The 19,039-nt window shown below is 40.5% G+C and overlaps 1 protein-coding gene across 1 annotated transcript in view; it reads right to left on the bottom strand.

Annotated features, from left to right (window-relative positions):
- flt4 (fms related receptor tyrosine kinase 4) overlaps positions 1-19,039 on the bottom strand; it is a 93,576-nt gene that overhangs the window by 39,488 nt on the left and 35,049 nt on the right. The window contains exons 4-7 of the mRNA XM_077217214.1: positions 8,688-8,815; positions 6,683-6,851; positions 2,253-2,395; positions 341-512 (exon numbers count right to left, since the gene is read on the bottom strand). Coding sequence (XP_077073329.1) covers positions 341-512; positions 2,253-2,395; positions 6,683-6,851; positions 8,688-8,815 — 612 coding nt within the window. The remainder of the gene's footprint in view (positions 1-340; positions 513-2,252; positions 2,396-6,682; positions 6,852-8,687; positions 8,816-19,039) is intronic.

Here is a 19,039-nt window from a genome sequence, read left to right as displayed (position 1 = left end):
ATATAAATGTTTATTTAGTTATAAATGTGCGCTGGTTTTTCTAGATCAGACTCTTATTCCTCGGCTGGATCGTGTCGAGACTTTGAAGCTGCACTGAAACTCACATTTGGACCTTCGACCCGTTGGACTCCATTGAAGTCACTATATGGAGAAAATCCTGGAGTGTTTTCCTCAAAATACTTCATTTCTTTTCCACTGGAGAAAGAAAGACATGAACATCTTGGATGACGTTTGGGAGAGTAAATTTTAAGGAAATTTCAATTCTGAAGTGAACTAATCCTTTAATTACATATTATGTTTTAAATGTTTTAAGTCCATATCAGCATTGTCTGTGAGCTACCGTGAACTATGACGACGGTAGTCAGATGCCGTGTCTTCTCCACAGTGCTGGCCGAGCAGGTGTAGTATCCGCTGTCGTCCACACGGACACTTGGGATCGTCAGGATACTGGAGGCTTCCGTGGAGTCCGACAGGATGTTACGCACCGGCTGAAAACTGGCCGGCCGGTTCTCCTGTGACAGAACATCTCTGATTACTGCTGTCTGCCTTTGCTGAGTACACTTACATTTAATCATCTAGCAGACGCTTTTATACAAAACGACTTACAAATGAGGGGTTAAACTAACAATAGGACAACAATATGTAAGAGCTATGACCCTTCTCAGTTCAGTCTAACGCAGTATTTTTCCATTTAAATAGATATAGAATAGAAGTGAAGAGAAAACAAACTGTTAGTATTAATGGATCAAGTGTTACACTTAAAATACTACACACTATCACATGACCAGCTTTTCCCTCATTATGAAAGGTCACTATAGCTAAGGAAGAATTGTCTTATATCACTGGGACTTATTGAAGCCGTTTTTTCTAACATTAAGAATTTTTTAATCATGATCTCATTATTAATACATAAAAATCAATTATGTATTATTTCAATTAAAACTTATTCACTAAAACTTTAAAATAAGGTCTCATCAGTTAATGCCTTAAATAACATTCACTTACAATGAGAAATACATTTGCTTTTATTCAACTTTGTTCATGTTAGGTAACACTTTACAATAAGTATACAGTAATAAAGTGCTTAATAGTATTGTAATTTACTTAATGCTTATAATTTGCAAACTATTAGTTCACAGTTAATTCAAAGTTTATATATTGTAGTTAATATATTATTAGGCTACATACAAATAGTGAGTTCTTCATTCATTGTCACTGTATTTTACAAAATTATTATGTTTAATTAGCTCATATGTAAAGAGTTAGATATTTGTTAACAACTTATTGACTATATGATTGATGTACAGTATTTTAAACCAGTAGTAAAGGAGTTGTTGATGGTTAATAGTTCTCTCTTTAGATTAGGTCACGAAAAATGTCATTAATTAAGTGCTTTAAATAAACCTTTATTTAATTAGAAATTAATTGCATTAATATTAAGTGTTCCTTAAAATGTATATGTAATATATAGAGACTACTAGAATAAATATAAACTATGAATAAACTATAAGCTATTTTTTTGCAAAAACAGTACTTTATTACCTTATTGTAAAGTGTTACCAATTACGAATGTTCATTGTTAGCTCATGTTGTAACAGTTAGATTGAGTCAGTGTCTTTTATTTTGAAATTCTGTTCCATTTCCTTTTGTTCCTGTTTCCGAATTTTGAAACCATTATGCTTATTTTAAAAAACAAATGTTTCTAATAAGTAAGATTAGACCATTTGGGGTGTGAGTGTGTGTATTTTTACATTGTAGAACAAAACGTCCAAGTACCATCAACTTATGTTTAACACAGACCTTATTTTACTCATAAATTGAAAAGCCCCATTATAAAACGCCATTGGAAAATCTGTAGGGAACAAGTGGCGATTAGCCTTCCAGGTTTTGGATCCCAGCACTTTATTAAAATAATGTCACAAAAATGGTCTTAAAAATAGTATTTATTTTCTTTATGAAAAATAAACTTCTTTGGCATCATGTGACCTAAACATGAAATGCAAACACAGGAGATGAACTAAAGCTGATGTAGAAATGAAATGCTGGACAACTGAGACAGCTTAAATAATGAGCTGGTATATTTATGAGTGGTAACAGCACAGGAGTGTAATAATGAATATGACGGTTTGCAGAGATTTATTACTACAGAACGCAATGTGAACTGCTCACAGGCCAAGACCTTCTTTTATTCAACACAAATGAATTAGATAAAGGTCATTTATTGTGAATTGGACCGGTCATGTTGTGATCACCTTCTGTCCAGGATAGTCCCAGAGGAAGTCGACGCCGGTGTTGAACTCGACCCGTGCGGTGCAGTTGAGCAGGAGAACGGCTCCCTGCATGAGCTCCACCGGAGAGTCCTCGGGGAACAGCTTGAGCTCGTAGAACCGCAGGCCTGTGGGGTGCGCACACATGCACACGTCAGCACTTTACACACTCCTCATCAGAGCCGGGGTGCGGTGTGCGTAGCATGTTTCAGTTGTGTCACCTTTACAACTAACGAGATGTTAATCCATGCAAAAGTCTCTAGTTGCTATAAGATGTGTTTTTATGCAGGTGCGAGAGTGTTCTGAATGTCTCGAGTCCCTCCTTCAATCGGTGCATCTGAAATCACGTACTGTCTGAGAAGATACTACTGTTGAATTTAAACCTACTATAATCTGGACATACTACATTCGCCATCATGTCATTATCATGTGACCTACCAGCATCAGTTGCGTCGCTTCACTGTCCTTCATTTTGCCTATATATATATATATATTCAGAAATACTACTCTGATGGTATACTGTTTTTCGCCTACTATATAGTTGTCATATTCAGTTTTGGTTTCTGATTCGTTTTGATGGACTCTTAGTTTGTATATCATTAGGTGTCCCAATTCGCATCCTAATGCACTATTCTATGTAAGGGTTAATGCCCGACGAGGTGTCCACTGTCAGGTATTAATGGACGACCGCGAGGCGTGAAGCGTCCGACGCGCAGCGGAGTCCATTAATACCTAGACAATGGACACCTCATCGGGCATTAACCTGCTTATACCATGGTCACTTGCCAAATAACACATTTTTAAAACATTAGTTTATATTTTAATAAGTTTTACAATCGAAATCCAAAGTTTTTACAAACAATAACTTGGATTCCCGTGTTACGCCTGACGGTTTATTTAGCAACCGGAGATATTTCTAGTTCGCTCAGTGGTGTTATCTCCTTGTGTCATTTCTCCGTTTTATCTACAGCAGCATCCCAGTCATCAAAGTTGTCAAATTCTCCAAAAAGGTTAAAAGAAATAACGAAGTCGCTCATTGTTGTATTAGTAGGCTATGTATAACGGCTAACTAGATGTTTGTTTTGATACAATAAATTGTAGACGGATACTTTGACTGCCTGTTGCTATGGTTACTCACAGCTGATGTAGCAAGCGCATTTATTTATTAATTTCGAACGGTAAACAGTCAGTTTCACCAGAACTCCTTTACTAGGTGTCCTCTATCACTTTTTACTGGACACCCTGCAGCCAATCAGAATCGAGTATTCACCCAGACCATGGTATAAGGTGTTTTGTAGTATAAATACGGTATGTAGAGTGTTCACACTGAAGATTCCAAAAAGAATGTAGAAATGCCTGGATGATGCACTGAATAAAGTGTGGAATGTTGGACACTTCATACACTCGACTGACACAGCTTTAATTACAGAGGGGGAGGAGCATCAGACTCCGATGATGAATGACTAAATCACCTTATAACAGTCATACACTGCACAGTTCAGTACATAGTGCATAAGTAAATAGTGTATAAGTGCATAGTGTAGTGTGTAGACGCAACTATTGTTTCCTGTGTTTCCTTTGTTTCCTTGATTGTCATGGTTCAATTTTGTTGTCATAGTTACTCATTGTTTGATTGATCACTTCCACCTGTTTCTAGTTTAGTTCTCTTTACAGCCCTCAGTTTGTTCATTGCTGATTTCACTGACACGTGTTTGCTCGTGTGATTTCCCTTGTTTGTATTATCGTCTTAGTTTACCGGTTTATAATAAAAGTGCTGAATTTAGATCCTCTTCTCGATTTTGCCTGACCCGCCATGATAAAGCAAGACCGTTAATGGTTTGTTGTGTTGGATTCTAGTTCTAGGTGTACATTAAAGGTGCAGTGTGTGATTTTTAGCGGCATCTAGTGGTGAGGTTACGAATTGCAACCAACAAAAGTTAAGGTGGCCAACAGGAGAATACGTCATCGTCTGAGACAGCAGAGAGTAGCAGTTCAGCAATGAGGTTTCTTTACAAAGATAAATTAAGAAATTATGTTTACTTAATTATTCAGTAAAACTGCTCATTCTAAGGTAATACAAATATAACGGTTCATTAAGTAAGGTCTTTATACACCACTGAAAACTTATTTTTCAAGGTAGTGAGAAAACGCGCTCTGTAGCGCTGTGTGTTCGCTGTCGGCTACATTAGAAACATGACGACACAATATGTCGACCTCCATAGAAGGGGGCGCCCGCGGTTATGGAGATATAAATGTCTCGTTCTAAGGTAATAAAAACATAACGGTTCATTATGCAAGGTCTTTATACACCACTGGAAACACATTTATGGATCTTATATTGCATTTCTGTCAATAAATCCTCAGAAATATTACACATTGCACGTTCAAAGTATCTTTTGTCGTATGTGTCAGGCATCCTCTTTGTGGATTGCACACACAGCACCCGTGACAATAGTAGGGAAGTGTTTGATTTTGGACGCAGCATATGAGATCTTTTGGCCGGTTTTATGATTCAGCATGTGAAAACGCCAGTCGGATTACTTGAAATAAGACTCGATCCACATTATTTGAGGCATGTTAAACAAACAAACAAATAGTTAAATTCAAATGTCTTTCTGCTGTCAAAACTGCACTGATTTTTATCAAGTAAACGCAAGAACTTTAATATTGTTAGTAGCCTAATATTTAAACCGGAACTTCGGTTTTCTTTATAATCCAGACATCATTTATTAGAAAAATCATGAGTATCAAATATAATCATCAGGCTTTTGAGGAAGGTGTATTTGTTCATCTCTTAATCATCATTGCAATGCATTGCATTATATAAATCTAAGCATTTAAATATCATCTTACTAAGACATATTATTGGCAGAAATTGATATTTATATGCATTTTATGTAAGTATCTGCCATAAAGATTTCATTGATTTACATTGCAAGCTTTTCATCTAATAATAAATTTCAGCATCTGCACCAAATTGCATATTTCCCCTCCGTTTGAGCCTCTGGATAAAACAGAGCGTTTTTTCCTCCATATTCTCATTACAATGCCAATGCGAGGTCTTCTTCACTGCAGTCCTTTCTATGTGTGCGTTCAGCACCAGTAATAACCTCATTAATCTGAATAAACCCCACTGTGACTTTGTGAGTTGTTGCTAATGTGTACGTTTAAACCGGTCCAAACAGAGCAAAAAACGGCATTAGGTGAATGTTATTAGACATGCAGTGTTTATTCAGGAGGTCAGCTGGTGAAGACGTAATGCAACGCAAAGTTTTCTTTTCCCCCTCTCGAGGACAAAGAGCTATTGATCTTGGCACATGTTTCATATGAGCCACACTTTAGAAGAATGACCTCGTTTATCAGGGTAATGATGAAGCGTTCATGAGACGTCCCTCAGCAGGATGGGAGAAGATCCCAGAACCAGAAAACATGCTCAACATGGACAAATCTGATGGAGAGAGTAAAAACACCTTCTAGTTTTCAATATGATGTGAAACGTGAAGTCACAGATAATTCTACCTAATCAATCAAGTCGCACTTCAGCAAATTAAACAACAATCTATATGGCACACAACCCAGGAAAGCATGTTCCTAGATCAACAACCTTTGTTATTTCTGGAACAACATCTCTATTAACCAATCACAGCCGCCCGCTGGTTAATAATGCTGTTTCCACACAAACATAAGCGTCTGATCTAAAGAATGGGACTGAAATGTGATCGTTCACATAAATGGTGTTTGATGCTCATGTAATTTGGACATGAGTATCTGCCAAATGGTTTAAATGTAAAATATAAATGATCCTTCTTGGCAATATCACATTTGAAACTGTATTTGCAAAACATTTCAATCCATGTATTTCCAAGTAAAACAGAGTATTCAACCTCCTCAATAGCATCTTTACATATCCGGCCTTTCCCCCTAATCTATTATTATTTTATATTATTGCTACAATATTATTAAATTAATGTTAGTGTGTAAACTACAGGCAGGATTTTAGAAAGGCTGCATTAGCTACAACAGTGGTTTATCCATGTAAAGCCTGACATATGAAAAATAAAAAGTTTGCAGTTGTTCTTTATAGTGTCATATTTGACACATCAGGCTTTTTATGGCTCATATTATAGTGTGATATAGTGAGAATATAGAGCTTACATTCAGAGAGGAAAAACAGCTCAGTTTTATTCAGAGGCTCAAACTGAGCAAAAATATGCAATTTTCTGCAGATGCTGATATTCATATGGACAAAAAGTAAAAGCTTGTAATGTAAATCAATGTGATCTTTGAATCAGTATAGCAGATACTTACATAAAATGCATATAAATATCAGTCATGGCCTGTATCTGCCAATAATATGTCTTTATGGATTTATGATCAAATTACAGCCATTCAAGCGAATATTGACCAGGTCTTACCTGTGAGATGCACAACGTATAATTTGGATCTGCGTTCGGTGTTGTGGACGGAGCAGAAGAAGCCGAAAAAGATGGAAGTGTGGTCATAGATGTGCCTGGGAACCGACCAGCCCCTTTTATTATTCCAGGTGATCTCACTGCTTTCTAGATGCAACGGAGGCTCCCCGTACTGTACCAACAACAAACATTCACATTAAACATGAATTAAACTCATTCAGACCAATGCTGCAATCTAATGCATGAAAAAAATGCAAGCCTTAGATTATGAAGATCACTGTGACTCAATGTTACAGATGTTAAGCATCGAAAAATATTATTTGTATCTTTGAAAATTAAGATGCATGATAATTTGAAAAAAATGCGTTGCATTAGCGAAAGAGGACCTTTGTCCGTTGTCTATAGCATATTTACTGTATAAAGCACAGCTCACACAGAAGTCATGTTCAAAACAAGCAGATTTCTGTGAACACGAGTGAAATCTGCGAGGGCAACTTGTCCTCTCTCACACAAATCTTCCAATCGTGCAGATTCTTACTCACATTTCGTCTGTGAAACACTGAGAAACAGTAAATGTGACCCTAGCTTTATTCTACTCTCTATGAGTCCATTCGAGTCACATCTGAGTTCTGCATCTCATTTGCTTCAAATCAATATATTCTGTCATCATGTCACTCAAAATTCCCCAGGGAACGAACTGTCAAAGCTGCTCCTTTCCATAAAATAAATATTCATAGTTATCCCTTAGCTGTCAAGTTCTGCTGCAATTTTGATTAAAAAATATTATGTCAAGTTTTAAACCCTTTAATGCTGAATAAAAACTGTACCGCTATAGACTATCCCACCGGACACTCTTATAACTCACTACTGAGTGTTTTAAACGGTCAAGTCTTTGGTCAAGTCTAACGCCGGCTCATTTGCACGTCGTCTCTGGTTATATTAGACCGGTAACAGTCTGTACATGTTTCATAATTATCTGATTCTCATTTTGAAGAGCCGATATCTGTTCTTAAATCACAAGCATTATTTTTTCAGTCTATGCTGTTATCAGTAAATGAATCAACAAAGCTGTGTAGCTCCGCCATTTCAATAAATCACACTAAGCTTTGCACTTTATTGCTTCTGATGTAAAACAAAGTCTCAGCTTTCAAAATCTGTCAGTTTTATCACTAAATTCACATTAGATTAGACATGAATAAAACAATATAACGTCACTTTTACCTCAGAAAAGCCGTTTAAAAAACATAAACTTGATAGTCAGCTAGAAAAATAAATCTAGAGAGGAGCGTTTTGATTGCATAATCATTGTATTTTTACTTAACCTGTTCTTCAATATTTGATGTCTCAATAAATCTGGCATGTTTTTATGTCGGCCACCATTTAAATGTTTATATATTTTTTTTAAACAAGTAGAAACATAATACTATTATTAAAAATGTATTATTACAATGTTATTATTATATAAAATTCATTAATATCAATGTAAATAGACTACAAATTAGTTAATTTTAACCTTTAATATTATAGTAATGTTCCAACTTGTGTTCCCTGTATAGTTTACACAGCATTAGTTGAGGGAGATTTTTTTCCTTGAGGTAATTTGCCTGATACATACCCAAATTAATCATCATTGAATATCGAAGCGTGTTAATCAAAATTTGTGTCGATGCCCAGCCATTTTAAATAAGTTTATTTGAACAAAGTCGAAATCTTTCTGCTCTATTTCAATAGTATTGACATTGCCCAGTGAACTCAGGGCCCATAAATTAAGATGACCTGGAGAACGACTATTTTGCTGAAAAATCTGGAAAAGTGGTTTATTTAAGTTACTGTTTTTATTTCCCTTGGCTTAGAAAGCTATATGTCACTTGAGTTAGCTGAGGGCTGTAAGTTACACTTCTCCTGCGTATACAGTTACTGTCAATCATGGGTTCAATCTCTAAAAAGACACAAAAACCAAAGAGTCCCTCATCAGAGAGACGAGGTGAGCTGCTGTTGGAGGACCTACCAAGAAGAGAGTGACTTTCAGGTCAGGATCTGAAACCAGACATGGCACTTCAATGTGTGTATCCGAGTCCGTTATGAAGATGGTCTCAATTTCACTCCCATTCCTCATGATGAATGGATTTTGTGGGTCTGTTTGTTTGAAAGAAAGTGACATTAGTTCAGTTGTCTATAATTTATCTTCCCCTTGTTACCTCAAATCAAGCCCCACAACATTACCGGATTTCTTAATAATCAGGACCTTCTGATCATACGATAAAATAATACAATAACAGGAAATACTTCCACAAGAATTCACCAAGGTGTAAAAGAAAAAATGTGTAGCTTTTTTTTTTTGTTAAGATGTTTGATATTTGAACTGTGATGTTGGTTGATCGACAAGAGTAGTTCTCATGTTAGCACATGCCATTTTTTAAAGTCCCCCTGTGGTGAAAATCCAGCTTTTAATGTTGTTTATGTGTCTATGTGGTGTTTTTAAAATGCTTTAAGACAAACCATGTGTAAATTCATAAGTCGACAGCATTGCTGAGTATTTTCTGCTTAAAACTGCAGTGAACCAAAGACAGTCTCAAAAACACGCTTTGAAATCGCTGGTGTTTCTGACGTCACAAACTACCTTGTAACCAATCAGATCAACGTGTGATCGTCAACGAGTGGATCTCTGAGTGAGTGAGTGAGTGAGTGGAGGCGGGGCTCATTTGCATATTCATAGAACTGCGTATACTAAATGAGGCAAGGGTGTCGAGTTTCGTTCAAGCCGTTTTAAGAACTTTTTACTGGAATGCCCCTTATGCCCCAACTCGAAAACTCTGAGGAACCGCAGACTTCAGAATCCAAAATGGCTGTTCAGCACATCAACATTAAGTGAAACAGTAGTAATACGTAGTTTATTAGCACTTCTGTTTGTCTGTGTCTCAATAGTCTCAGACACCGTGTCCACAGACCGTTGACTGAACGTCTGATGCATATAGCACACACGACGGAAAACATTTCGGGAGTCATCATCTGATTGGCTGAATTCTACAGGATTTCCCAAAGACGCGTTTGTCGTGTTCTTTAAAGGTCCACATATAAACAAAAATCTCATGATGCCAAACCCCCTCATGGAAAAAGAAAGCTGTCATGTTTACAACTGTGACAATGAGCGCTTATCCAGATTTTCTTAACGCTGCATTTTCAATAGTGTGATAAGTTTACAGCAAAGACTTTTTAAAATAAGTCCAAGAGTTTTAAACTATTGCAGGGACATCCACATTACATTCCTTGGCCAAAGAAAGCTCCTGCCGTCAGTTTGAAGATCTCCCTACGCGAGACTAGTGTCTCAATAAACTCAGTGCTATCCAACCTCTATCTGTGGACATGACACTGGCATTTTCGGCGCAAAATACCGTCCATCTTGGTTTTCTGACTTGTGTACTAGAACACGGTCAACTTGAGCTCCAGGTCCGACATCTATCTTCCGAGGTAAATGGGAACGCACCAATAGTCTCAGCGATCGAGGTTGAGGCGATAAACTTCTGTACTCAAGGGGGCGATAGAGTTTCCTTCAAATGTTTGTGCCATCAAACATTGTCCTAAATCATGGTTATACTGAAAAAACCATGTGCATATTTTAAACATTTATTGTGGCGCTTTACACTTGCTTCCTAGGCATCATGTGATGAATTTTCCATAAAAAATGTATCTTCTGTAGAGATGCTTTAACTAAAATGAGAATTTCATCACTGATGAACTTAGGACAGTTATTGAACAAAACTAAAATCAACATTAAACTGACTTCAGCTGAATAATGACACAATTGTCTTTTTTTAGAGCTGCTGTACAGCAGAATTGAATTCTGTTTGCATCAGTGATTATTTCACTGTTTATCACTGCTTTGAAACAATCTGTACTGTATGAGTCACTATGAAATATGAAATATGAAAAAAGGTGACTTGACTGTACACACATTTTTAAAAATGCTTCAGACATTGTTGATAAAGCTTAAGTCTTTAACCCAGAATATTCCTTTAAAGTCAAGACTTAACATTCCACCTCAAGTTCTTTGCCTGAATATACACAGTATCTAGCCAGATTTAGTCTGTGGATCATCCTGATTATATCTAAGAGGGGAGATTTTTATGACACAGCTCTATCAACAGTCTCCAGCACCGTTCCTTAAACCGCTAAATCCGAGGCTTTCGTCTTGGTCACAATCCATACGTGTGGGGCGGCTAAAACAAACCTCTCCCGCGTTCACTTTCTAGGACTCTTTCTAAGCCTTTATTTGAACATCACCTGGCGAAGCCAAAGCCGGCCTTATTCTAACAAGTCTGGTTTTTCCTCGCGTAGCTCAAAGCAATCACTCCAAGCTGTCGGAGTCCAAACACAGGCCCGTATCTTGAGGTTTATGTTTCTGCCCCGCGGTGGTCTGCATACACAGGCATAACAGGAAAAATACACAACTCCTCACAGCAATGTGCTTCACAATAAATCATCTTCAGGAGGTGGACTGTTTTTTTCTGAAGAGATTGGGAGGCGCTGGAGGCCGTGACATGAAGCCATAATGCCGACAGCTCGGATCGGGAGGCATTGGATAAATGAAGCCACATGCAGCCGAGTGCCATTCTGCTCTCCGCTCACTGCTAATTTATATCTGTGATTTCAGCTGGCTCTGATCAGCGTCCTGCTGAGATCTGTGGAAGCGGCTTCGGCATGTTGTCAGGAGAAATCACCCGGCATTTCACACGAGTGAGCGAGTCAGCGGGACGTCTGTACCTGGCTCTCCACGGGCCCCTTTTAATCCTGGCTCTTAAAATGCTGTCAAGAAAGGAGACTAACACAAGGAAAAGCTGTCCGATGTCGCAGACTCTTTGATCAACGATTTGTTACAAATACAGAGCTGAGTTGTGGTGCGAAAATAAACAATCCCCCTATGAATTGTTAAAGTCTCTTATTACTTACTTACATGGTTACATAAACACAGCCACTGTTTTAAGACTGTCTTAATACCTAGTTTGCAACTAGCAGTTCAACAATTAGACTGATCTATGTAACTGACTTTAAAATTTACACTGCAAAAAAATGCTTTTCTTACTTAGCATTTTTGTCTTGTTTCCAGTCCAAATATCAAACATTTCTTAAATCAAGATGCATTTACTAAAGTTAGTAAAAATGACATAAGACATTAAGTCTTGTTTTCTGGGGAAATAAATAAAAATTAAGAGAGTTTTTGCCTAAAACAAGCAAAATTATCTGCCAATGGGGTAAGAAAAATAATGTCGTTTCTGTTTGAATTAAGATTATTTTTCTTAGGCCATTGGAAGATAATTTTGCTTTTTTAAGCAATAACTCACTTAATTTTGATTAATTCCCCAGGAAAAAAGGACATAATATCTAATGGGATTTTACTCATCTAGTAAATGCATCTTGATTTTAGAATTTTTAGATATTTGGACTGGAAACAAGACAAAATACTAAGTAAGAAAAGCATTTTTTGCAGTGTAGAGCCCGTCTTGGATGCTTTTATTTACTTACTTTTCTGTAGAAGACAACTGAAGAATCTTACTTAGTTCATAGTCTATAGTGACAATAGTAATAACAATAAGCTTTATGTTATATAGCACATTTAAAGAAGCTTCTCAAAATGCATTACAGTGAAAACAACCTTAAAGTCCCCCTGTAGTCAATAATTGTATCCCTTAAAACTGACATATTTAAAAGTTTTTTCCTTACACACTAGTTTTGTGTGATCAGTAGTTTTGTGTGAACAGTCCAAAATCACTGATAATCGTGCAAGAATCAATGGTGTTTTGGTGTCAGTGATGTCCAACTAATCCAAAACAAAGCAGTCATGTGCTCTTCCAGCCAGTCCAGGTCCATCGACACACGGTTTTGGATAAATGTGAACTTCTGTAGCTTTTTGGTCACTATAATGTACTGTTGTATGGGATAAACTGCCTTGAGGTTCGTCAAAAACGACTTTTGGGTTCAACAACAACAAATACAATTGCGAAATGACACTGGGAAATGGCAGAATTTCCATTTTTAATTGGTATTTAGATTAAAAACATGTTCTGTAAATTTGGACTGGAATAGTAGGTCTGGATTCAAAAGTCCTTTTATATGAATCCAACCAGGCTTGACATCTAAATGTAATGTTAATGAGTAAATTAAATTATAGTTACACTCCCATCCACATTTGTGAGGTGATAATGTGCTCAAACCATTAAAGTCAACATAAATATTCTTCCTTTTATATGATAAGGAGGACACTGGCGGGGACACGTCTGTAATGGTGATATCAGCAGATTTGGCATCATGTAGCGTCTCTTTATTCACTTTCTAATCTTGAGTTTATTCAGAATAAAAGCCTTTTCCTAATCGTGGCCCGTCTCAGGGGCAAAGCAAACATGTTCTTAGCGTGTTCATGTATTATCTTCTGAAGAGGGCTGATGTTTTGAATGAGATGTTTATGATGTCTTTGTCTGTTCCCCAAAGAAAATAGAAACTTTAGACAAAGACAGCCCGGCCAAGCATTCTTTGAAGGGAGTCGAATAAAGACAGGATTTGTGATTTGGTTTGCCTCAGGAAAATGCTACAGATTGCAAAAGGGGCCAGACACTGATATTCAACCACTCTATAAGGATAAAAATGACTTCTTTTTAGGTAAATGTTTTTCTTCAGAAATAACATCTATTCTTTTAAAGGTTAAGTATGTATTTGCACAAATGGGTTAAAGAATGATGAAGAATTGCAGTCCGTTTGTCCAGAACTACAGGATCAGGATGAGTCTCGGGAAATGATAACATTTACACACCATCTTTTTTACAGTTTTACAGTTTTTACATTTACAGTCCTCGCGGCTTCATACTGGAATAATTAACAAGATACTTCTTGTTAATCACATTAAAATGATCTTGAAGATCACATTATCTCTTAGACTGAACTGTTGACTATAGTCTGTATAGTTATCAGTATTTCTGAGTGATTTTTGTAAAGGGCGGATGATTAGTTTGCCCAATCTTCAAAGTATCTAAAGCTGAAGAAAAATGGCAAATATAAATCTGAGACTAATATAAAGAAGAATAAAGAATATGTAGCCTTTTTAATAGGAAGACGATGCCGTAAAATAACTTTGATGAAGACAAGCTAGATATATTTTGGAAAATATGGAAGCCTGTATTAGATCACTTGGGAATGTGATAACTTTTACTGGTTTTTATACTGCATTACATCTTTGTAACTCCTAATTTCTTTACCTAACTACTATTGGTATTTTGTTATGATAGTAGTTTTTTTAAATATATATTTTCCCCACACCCTTCTGATGTCACCGCTGTGATCTGTTTGAAACACCTTTATTTATGTATCAGGGATATTTATCTGCAACTATATAGAGTTCCCTTATTTTCATACATTTCGCATACCGTGCTATTGTTTCCTTTTTGGACCTTTGTTCAGAGAAAAACAAATGTCATATTAGAAAACGAAATAAAGTTTACAAAAAAAAGAACGATATAATAAAAAAATTATGTTTTTCATAAAGGAAAAAAAACAAAACATTGATGAAGCAAAAGAAAACGTACTCGGTTACTAACGTAACATCGGTTCTCTCTAGAGAGGGAACGAGTACTGCGTAATATCTTACGCTATGGGGAAAACGTCTTTTCCACGAGATATTGAAGCCAAAAATTATCCTTAATTTTGAATTAATGTAAAACGCTGTGCAGCAGCATGCAGACATAGGCAAGACGGCTTGCGCGCCTATTGGCTGCCCTGCGGCAATAGCAGCAGCCTATCGAGAAAGCAGTCCCGCCAGAAAGGGCGTGGTCTCGCCCAATAAACATAGCTCGATTAGGCTGGTACAACTGGTTTTCATCACCGAAGCGAACCAGAGCTGTGTATGCACGGCAAGATACGCATACTCGTTCCCTCTCTAGAGAGAACCGAGGTTACGTTAGTAACCGAGTACGTTCTCTTGTGAGAGTATCTCTCGTACTGCGTAATATCTTACGCTATGGGGAACACAATGCAAAATGCCGTGCGTACTGGGATCTGACACCAAAGTCCCAAGGGCAGTAGCCCGGGGCTCATATGGTGCATAATCACCATAGACTCACAGAGAGTCGGAGAAGAGAGGCTGCAAGCATCATTCCCCAAGAAATAGCATCCCACAGGAGCTAGTTATGTTAACAGTGTTTCACGCAGAAAGGGTGAACGTGTTCAGCCTGAACTGGATAATAGTACGGGTTATTCAACACCCATGGAGCTGTGGAGCTCAGTGAGCGATGCACAAGCGAAACTCAGCATCTGGGCCGGCACAGCGGGGCAGATAGCACTGAATTCTATACCGACAGAAGCTTGGCTTGTAAGGCGGGAACCTCTAGGTTGTAAAACCTTATAAATGTAGACGGCGAGGCCCAGCCCGCGGCCGTACAGATATCGGTAACCCCACTATACCACGCCCACGATGAGGCCACGCCTCTTGTGGAGTGCGCTCTGACACCCAAAGGACACTGCAGGCCCTTAGAAGTGTAAGCCAGTGCTGTGGCGTCGACTATCCATCTGGATAGGCTCTGTTTTGATGCGGCCAGTCCCTTGGAGCGTCCGCCAAACAAAACGAAGAGCTGTTCAGTCTGTCTGAAGACCGACGAGCGGGACACATAAGCTCTCAGTGCCCTGACAGGGCAGAGGAGACTCGCATTCTTCTCCTCATCACGAACCAGGAGGGCGCACAGGGAAATAACCTGGGCCCTGAACGGTGTGTTGAGGGATGTGGCCACGTACCCGTGCCTTGGTTTGAGTATGACTTTTGAGCCATTAGGCCCAAACTCCATGCATGACGCGCTTATCGAAAGCGCTTGCAAGTCCCCTACGCGCTTCACTGAAGCGAGGGCCATAAGGAATACCGTTTTGAGAGACAGATGTTTCATGTCTGACAAATGGATTGGCTCGAATGGGGCACCTTTCATGGCTTCCACAACCGTAGAAAGGTCCCACACAGGGACTGAGGGGAGTCTGGGAGGATTCAGCCTCCGAGCTCCCCTGAGGAATCGCACGACCAGGTCGTTTTTCCCCAGTGACTGGCCAGACGTCGGTTTTGCAAACGCCGCTATGGCCGCCACGTATACTTTGAGCGTGGATGGGGTTCTGCCCTTATCCAGCAGCTCCTGAAGGAAGGAGAGCACTGGGCATCCGTTTTCCCTGATTCGTTCCAGCACTTGAGGCTGGAGCGAGACGGGGGGGAAAAGCATTGAGGGGGCAGCGGGGCCATATGTGGGCCAGCGCATTCCTGCTCTTGGAGAAAAAGTTCGGACAGTGAGCGCTTTCTTGGGACGCGAACAGGTCCACCTGCACTCTACCGAATGTCTCCCACAGCAGTTGGATCGTCTGCAGGTGCAGCGATCATTCTCCTGCTGGGACATTGTTTCTGGACAGACAGTCTGGTCCCAGATTCAGGCGACCAGGCACATGCGCTGCTTTCAGTGAAAGCAGGTTGTGCTGAGCCCAGACCAGGAGGCGTTCCGTCAGCCTGTAAAGGTTTCGGGACCTGACGCCACCCTGGTGATTTATGTATGCCACAACTGACATGTTGTCCGACCAGACTAAGACGTGACGCCTTTTATCTGGGGACAAAAGCGCCATAGCGTGTTGTCGACTGCCAGCATTTCTAGACAGTTTATGCATAGGAGCTTTTTCGTTCTGACCACTGGCCGAAGAACGGTCTGCCCTCGAGCAGTGCTCCCCATCCCGAGGTGGAGGCGTCCGTGGACACCACCGTCACACTCGAGGGAGTCCCCGGACTCACGCCTGACTGATACCAGTCGGCTATTTTCCAAGGTTCCAGAGCCGAAACGCATTTCATGTCGACCCTGAGGCGAAACAGACCAGAGGTCCATGCCCGGGGTGGAACTCGCACTTTCAGCCATAACTGCAGTGGGCGTATGCAAAGCAGGCCCAGCTGGAGTACTGAAGATGCCGAGGCCATGAGGCCCAGCATTTTCTGAAACCTTTTGAGCGGCACTATAGAGCCGCGGTGAAAGGATTTTGCGGCGCGCTGAATGTCCAGTTCTCACACTGGCGACAGACGTGCTGTCATAGACAGCGAGTCCCGCACTGTTCCCAGAAAAGAGATTTTCTGGCTGGGAAACAGCGAACTCTTCGCCCAATTGACTGTGAGACCCAGATTCTCGAGTAATGTGGTTCTGTGTTCTATGAGCTCTGAATGTGATCGAGCTAGAATCAGCCAATCGTCCAAGTAGTTCAAAACTCGCATGCCCTGAAGTCTCAGGGGTGCGAGGGCCGCATCCATGCACTTCGTAAATGTACGGGGTGCTAGGGATAGGCCGAACGGTAGGACTGTGTATTGATATGCCTGGCCCTCAAAGGCAAATCTCAAGAATCGCCTGTGACGTGACGCTATTTGTATTTGGAAATAGGCTTTTTTCAGATCTATTGACATAAACCAGTCTGCATTTGTTGTCAGCATTCTGAACTGGCGCTTCATAAGCACTCTGTTCAGCTGTTGCAGATCTCGAATGGGTCTGAGACCCCCGTCTTTTTACGGTACCAGAAAATATCTGCTGTATAGCCCCCCTTCGCTCTGAGATAAAGGTTCTATGGCCCCTTTCCTCAACAGTTTCGCTATTTCGGCTCGAAGTAGATGAGATACTTCGTTTTTTACCGTGGTTTCGACTCGCGCCGTGTAAAGACAGGGACGTCGAGCGAACTGTAGCGAATAGCATCCTTCTATAGTGTTCAACACCCATTCTGATACCCCGGGAAGCTTTGCCCACGCATCTGCGTGAATAGCTAAGGGTAGAATGAAATCCGGGCTCTGGCCGCGGCATAGCGGCGGCTGCAGAGCTTCGGTGTGCTGAGACATAAACACTGTGTTTATAGTGTGCGAGGCGGGAGGCTTGCCGACCACGGCGGGCAGCCTGGTCGCGCTCGAATTCTCTATGACAGGTTGTGGAGAGAGAGCGAGCCGGACAAACCTCGTGGGGTTGAGCGTGTCTGTGAAGGAATGTGGGCGCGGGACGGCGGGCACATTCACTGCACTGAGAACACCGTCGGCTTGTGCTGACCGAATGTGTGTCGGTTTCGTTTTTACAGAAAACTAGGGACGTGCATTGTGTAGTGTTTGTGGGCACTGTGTCGTGGGCACATTCACTACATTTTTGCACAATCGACATGAGTCGATTATATTTGTGCTAGCCCTGAACTGTGGCGGGCTGCGTCTGTGTGGTTGGGAATGGGCACTGAGACGTGGGCATTCTTACAAAACTCATAACACCATCGGCCGTGGCCGGAATACCAGAAAATACACTCTTTTGGGATTTATCTGGGTCGCCGTAAAAATGGTATTTGTGATCAGGCAAGCGAGCTGTGGTGCCGGCTTGTTTACTGCGAAATACACTGGAACAGTCACATTGTTTGGAACTGAACGAGCGAGAAGTTTCAGTGGAGTCTGGCCGCGGCGAGACTTAAACACCGTGGGTCTTAGCTGACTGTATGTGTGTTGGTTTCGTTTTACAGAAAACGTGGCACATGCAGTGTGTAGTGTTTGAGGGCACTGGGTTGTGGGCACATTCACTACATTTAATGCACAATGACATGAGTCGATCTCATTTGTGCGAGCCCTGCACTGTGGCGGGCTGTGTTTGTGTGTAGAAATGAACACTGGGCTATGGGCATTGTTATTACACTCATAACACCATCGGCTGTGGCCGGAATCCCAGAAAATACACTGCTTATCTGATTTTTCTGGGTCGCCGTAGAAACGGCATCTTTGTGCAGGCAAGCGGGCCATGGTACCGGCTTGTTTACTGCAAAATACACTGGAACAGTCGCATTTTCTTGGAACTGAACAAGCGAAAAGTATCGGTGCAAGTCTGGCCGCGCCGAGACTAAATTTTATCTGCTGCGAGACCTGGAATCGAACACGGGTCTCCTGTGCGAAGGCTTTGGGTTTCGCCACTGAGCCACAGGGGGAAACGACAAAAGCTTAAAATAGCTCGAGCAGATAAGAGAGCGTCATCACAGTTTGTGTGTGTTGGCGTTTGTTTGCAAGCGTGCGTGTTATACAACAGGCTCATTACTGCAATATTGACATTTTCAGCCGCTCAAACTAAGAGGAACTGAGAAATGTTTGAGAAATGGAGATTGGTCCGGCCTCGGCGGGACCAAAACACACTCTTTCCTCATTTCGCCGGTGACGCATGTCCACGGGGGGCGGGGTAGCTTTCTTGTAACGTAAAGAAAGCTAGCCGCGCAGCGGTTTTGATGCTGGCCCGTTTCCCTGACGACTCGCGGGCAGAGGGGGGAGGTCCACAGAGCTCGCCCAGTCCTCACTGTCCGACGCCAGGATAGAGC

Source organism: Siphateles boraxobius, unplaced genomic scaffold, assembly GCF_051911475.1.
Source record: "Siphateles boraxobius isolate OS27281-9 unplaced genomic scaffold, OSU_SipBor_1 70, whole genome shotgun sequence".
Lineage (NCBI taxonomy): Eukaryota > Metazoa > Chordata > Actinopteri > Cypriniformes > Leuciscidae > Siphateles > Siphateles boraxobius.
The sequence above is the reverse complement of the archived record's forward strand: the minus strand, read 5'-3'. Positions and strand labels throughout refer to the sequence as shown.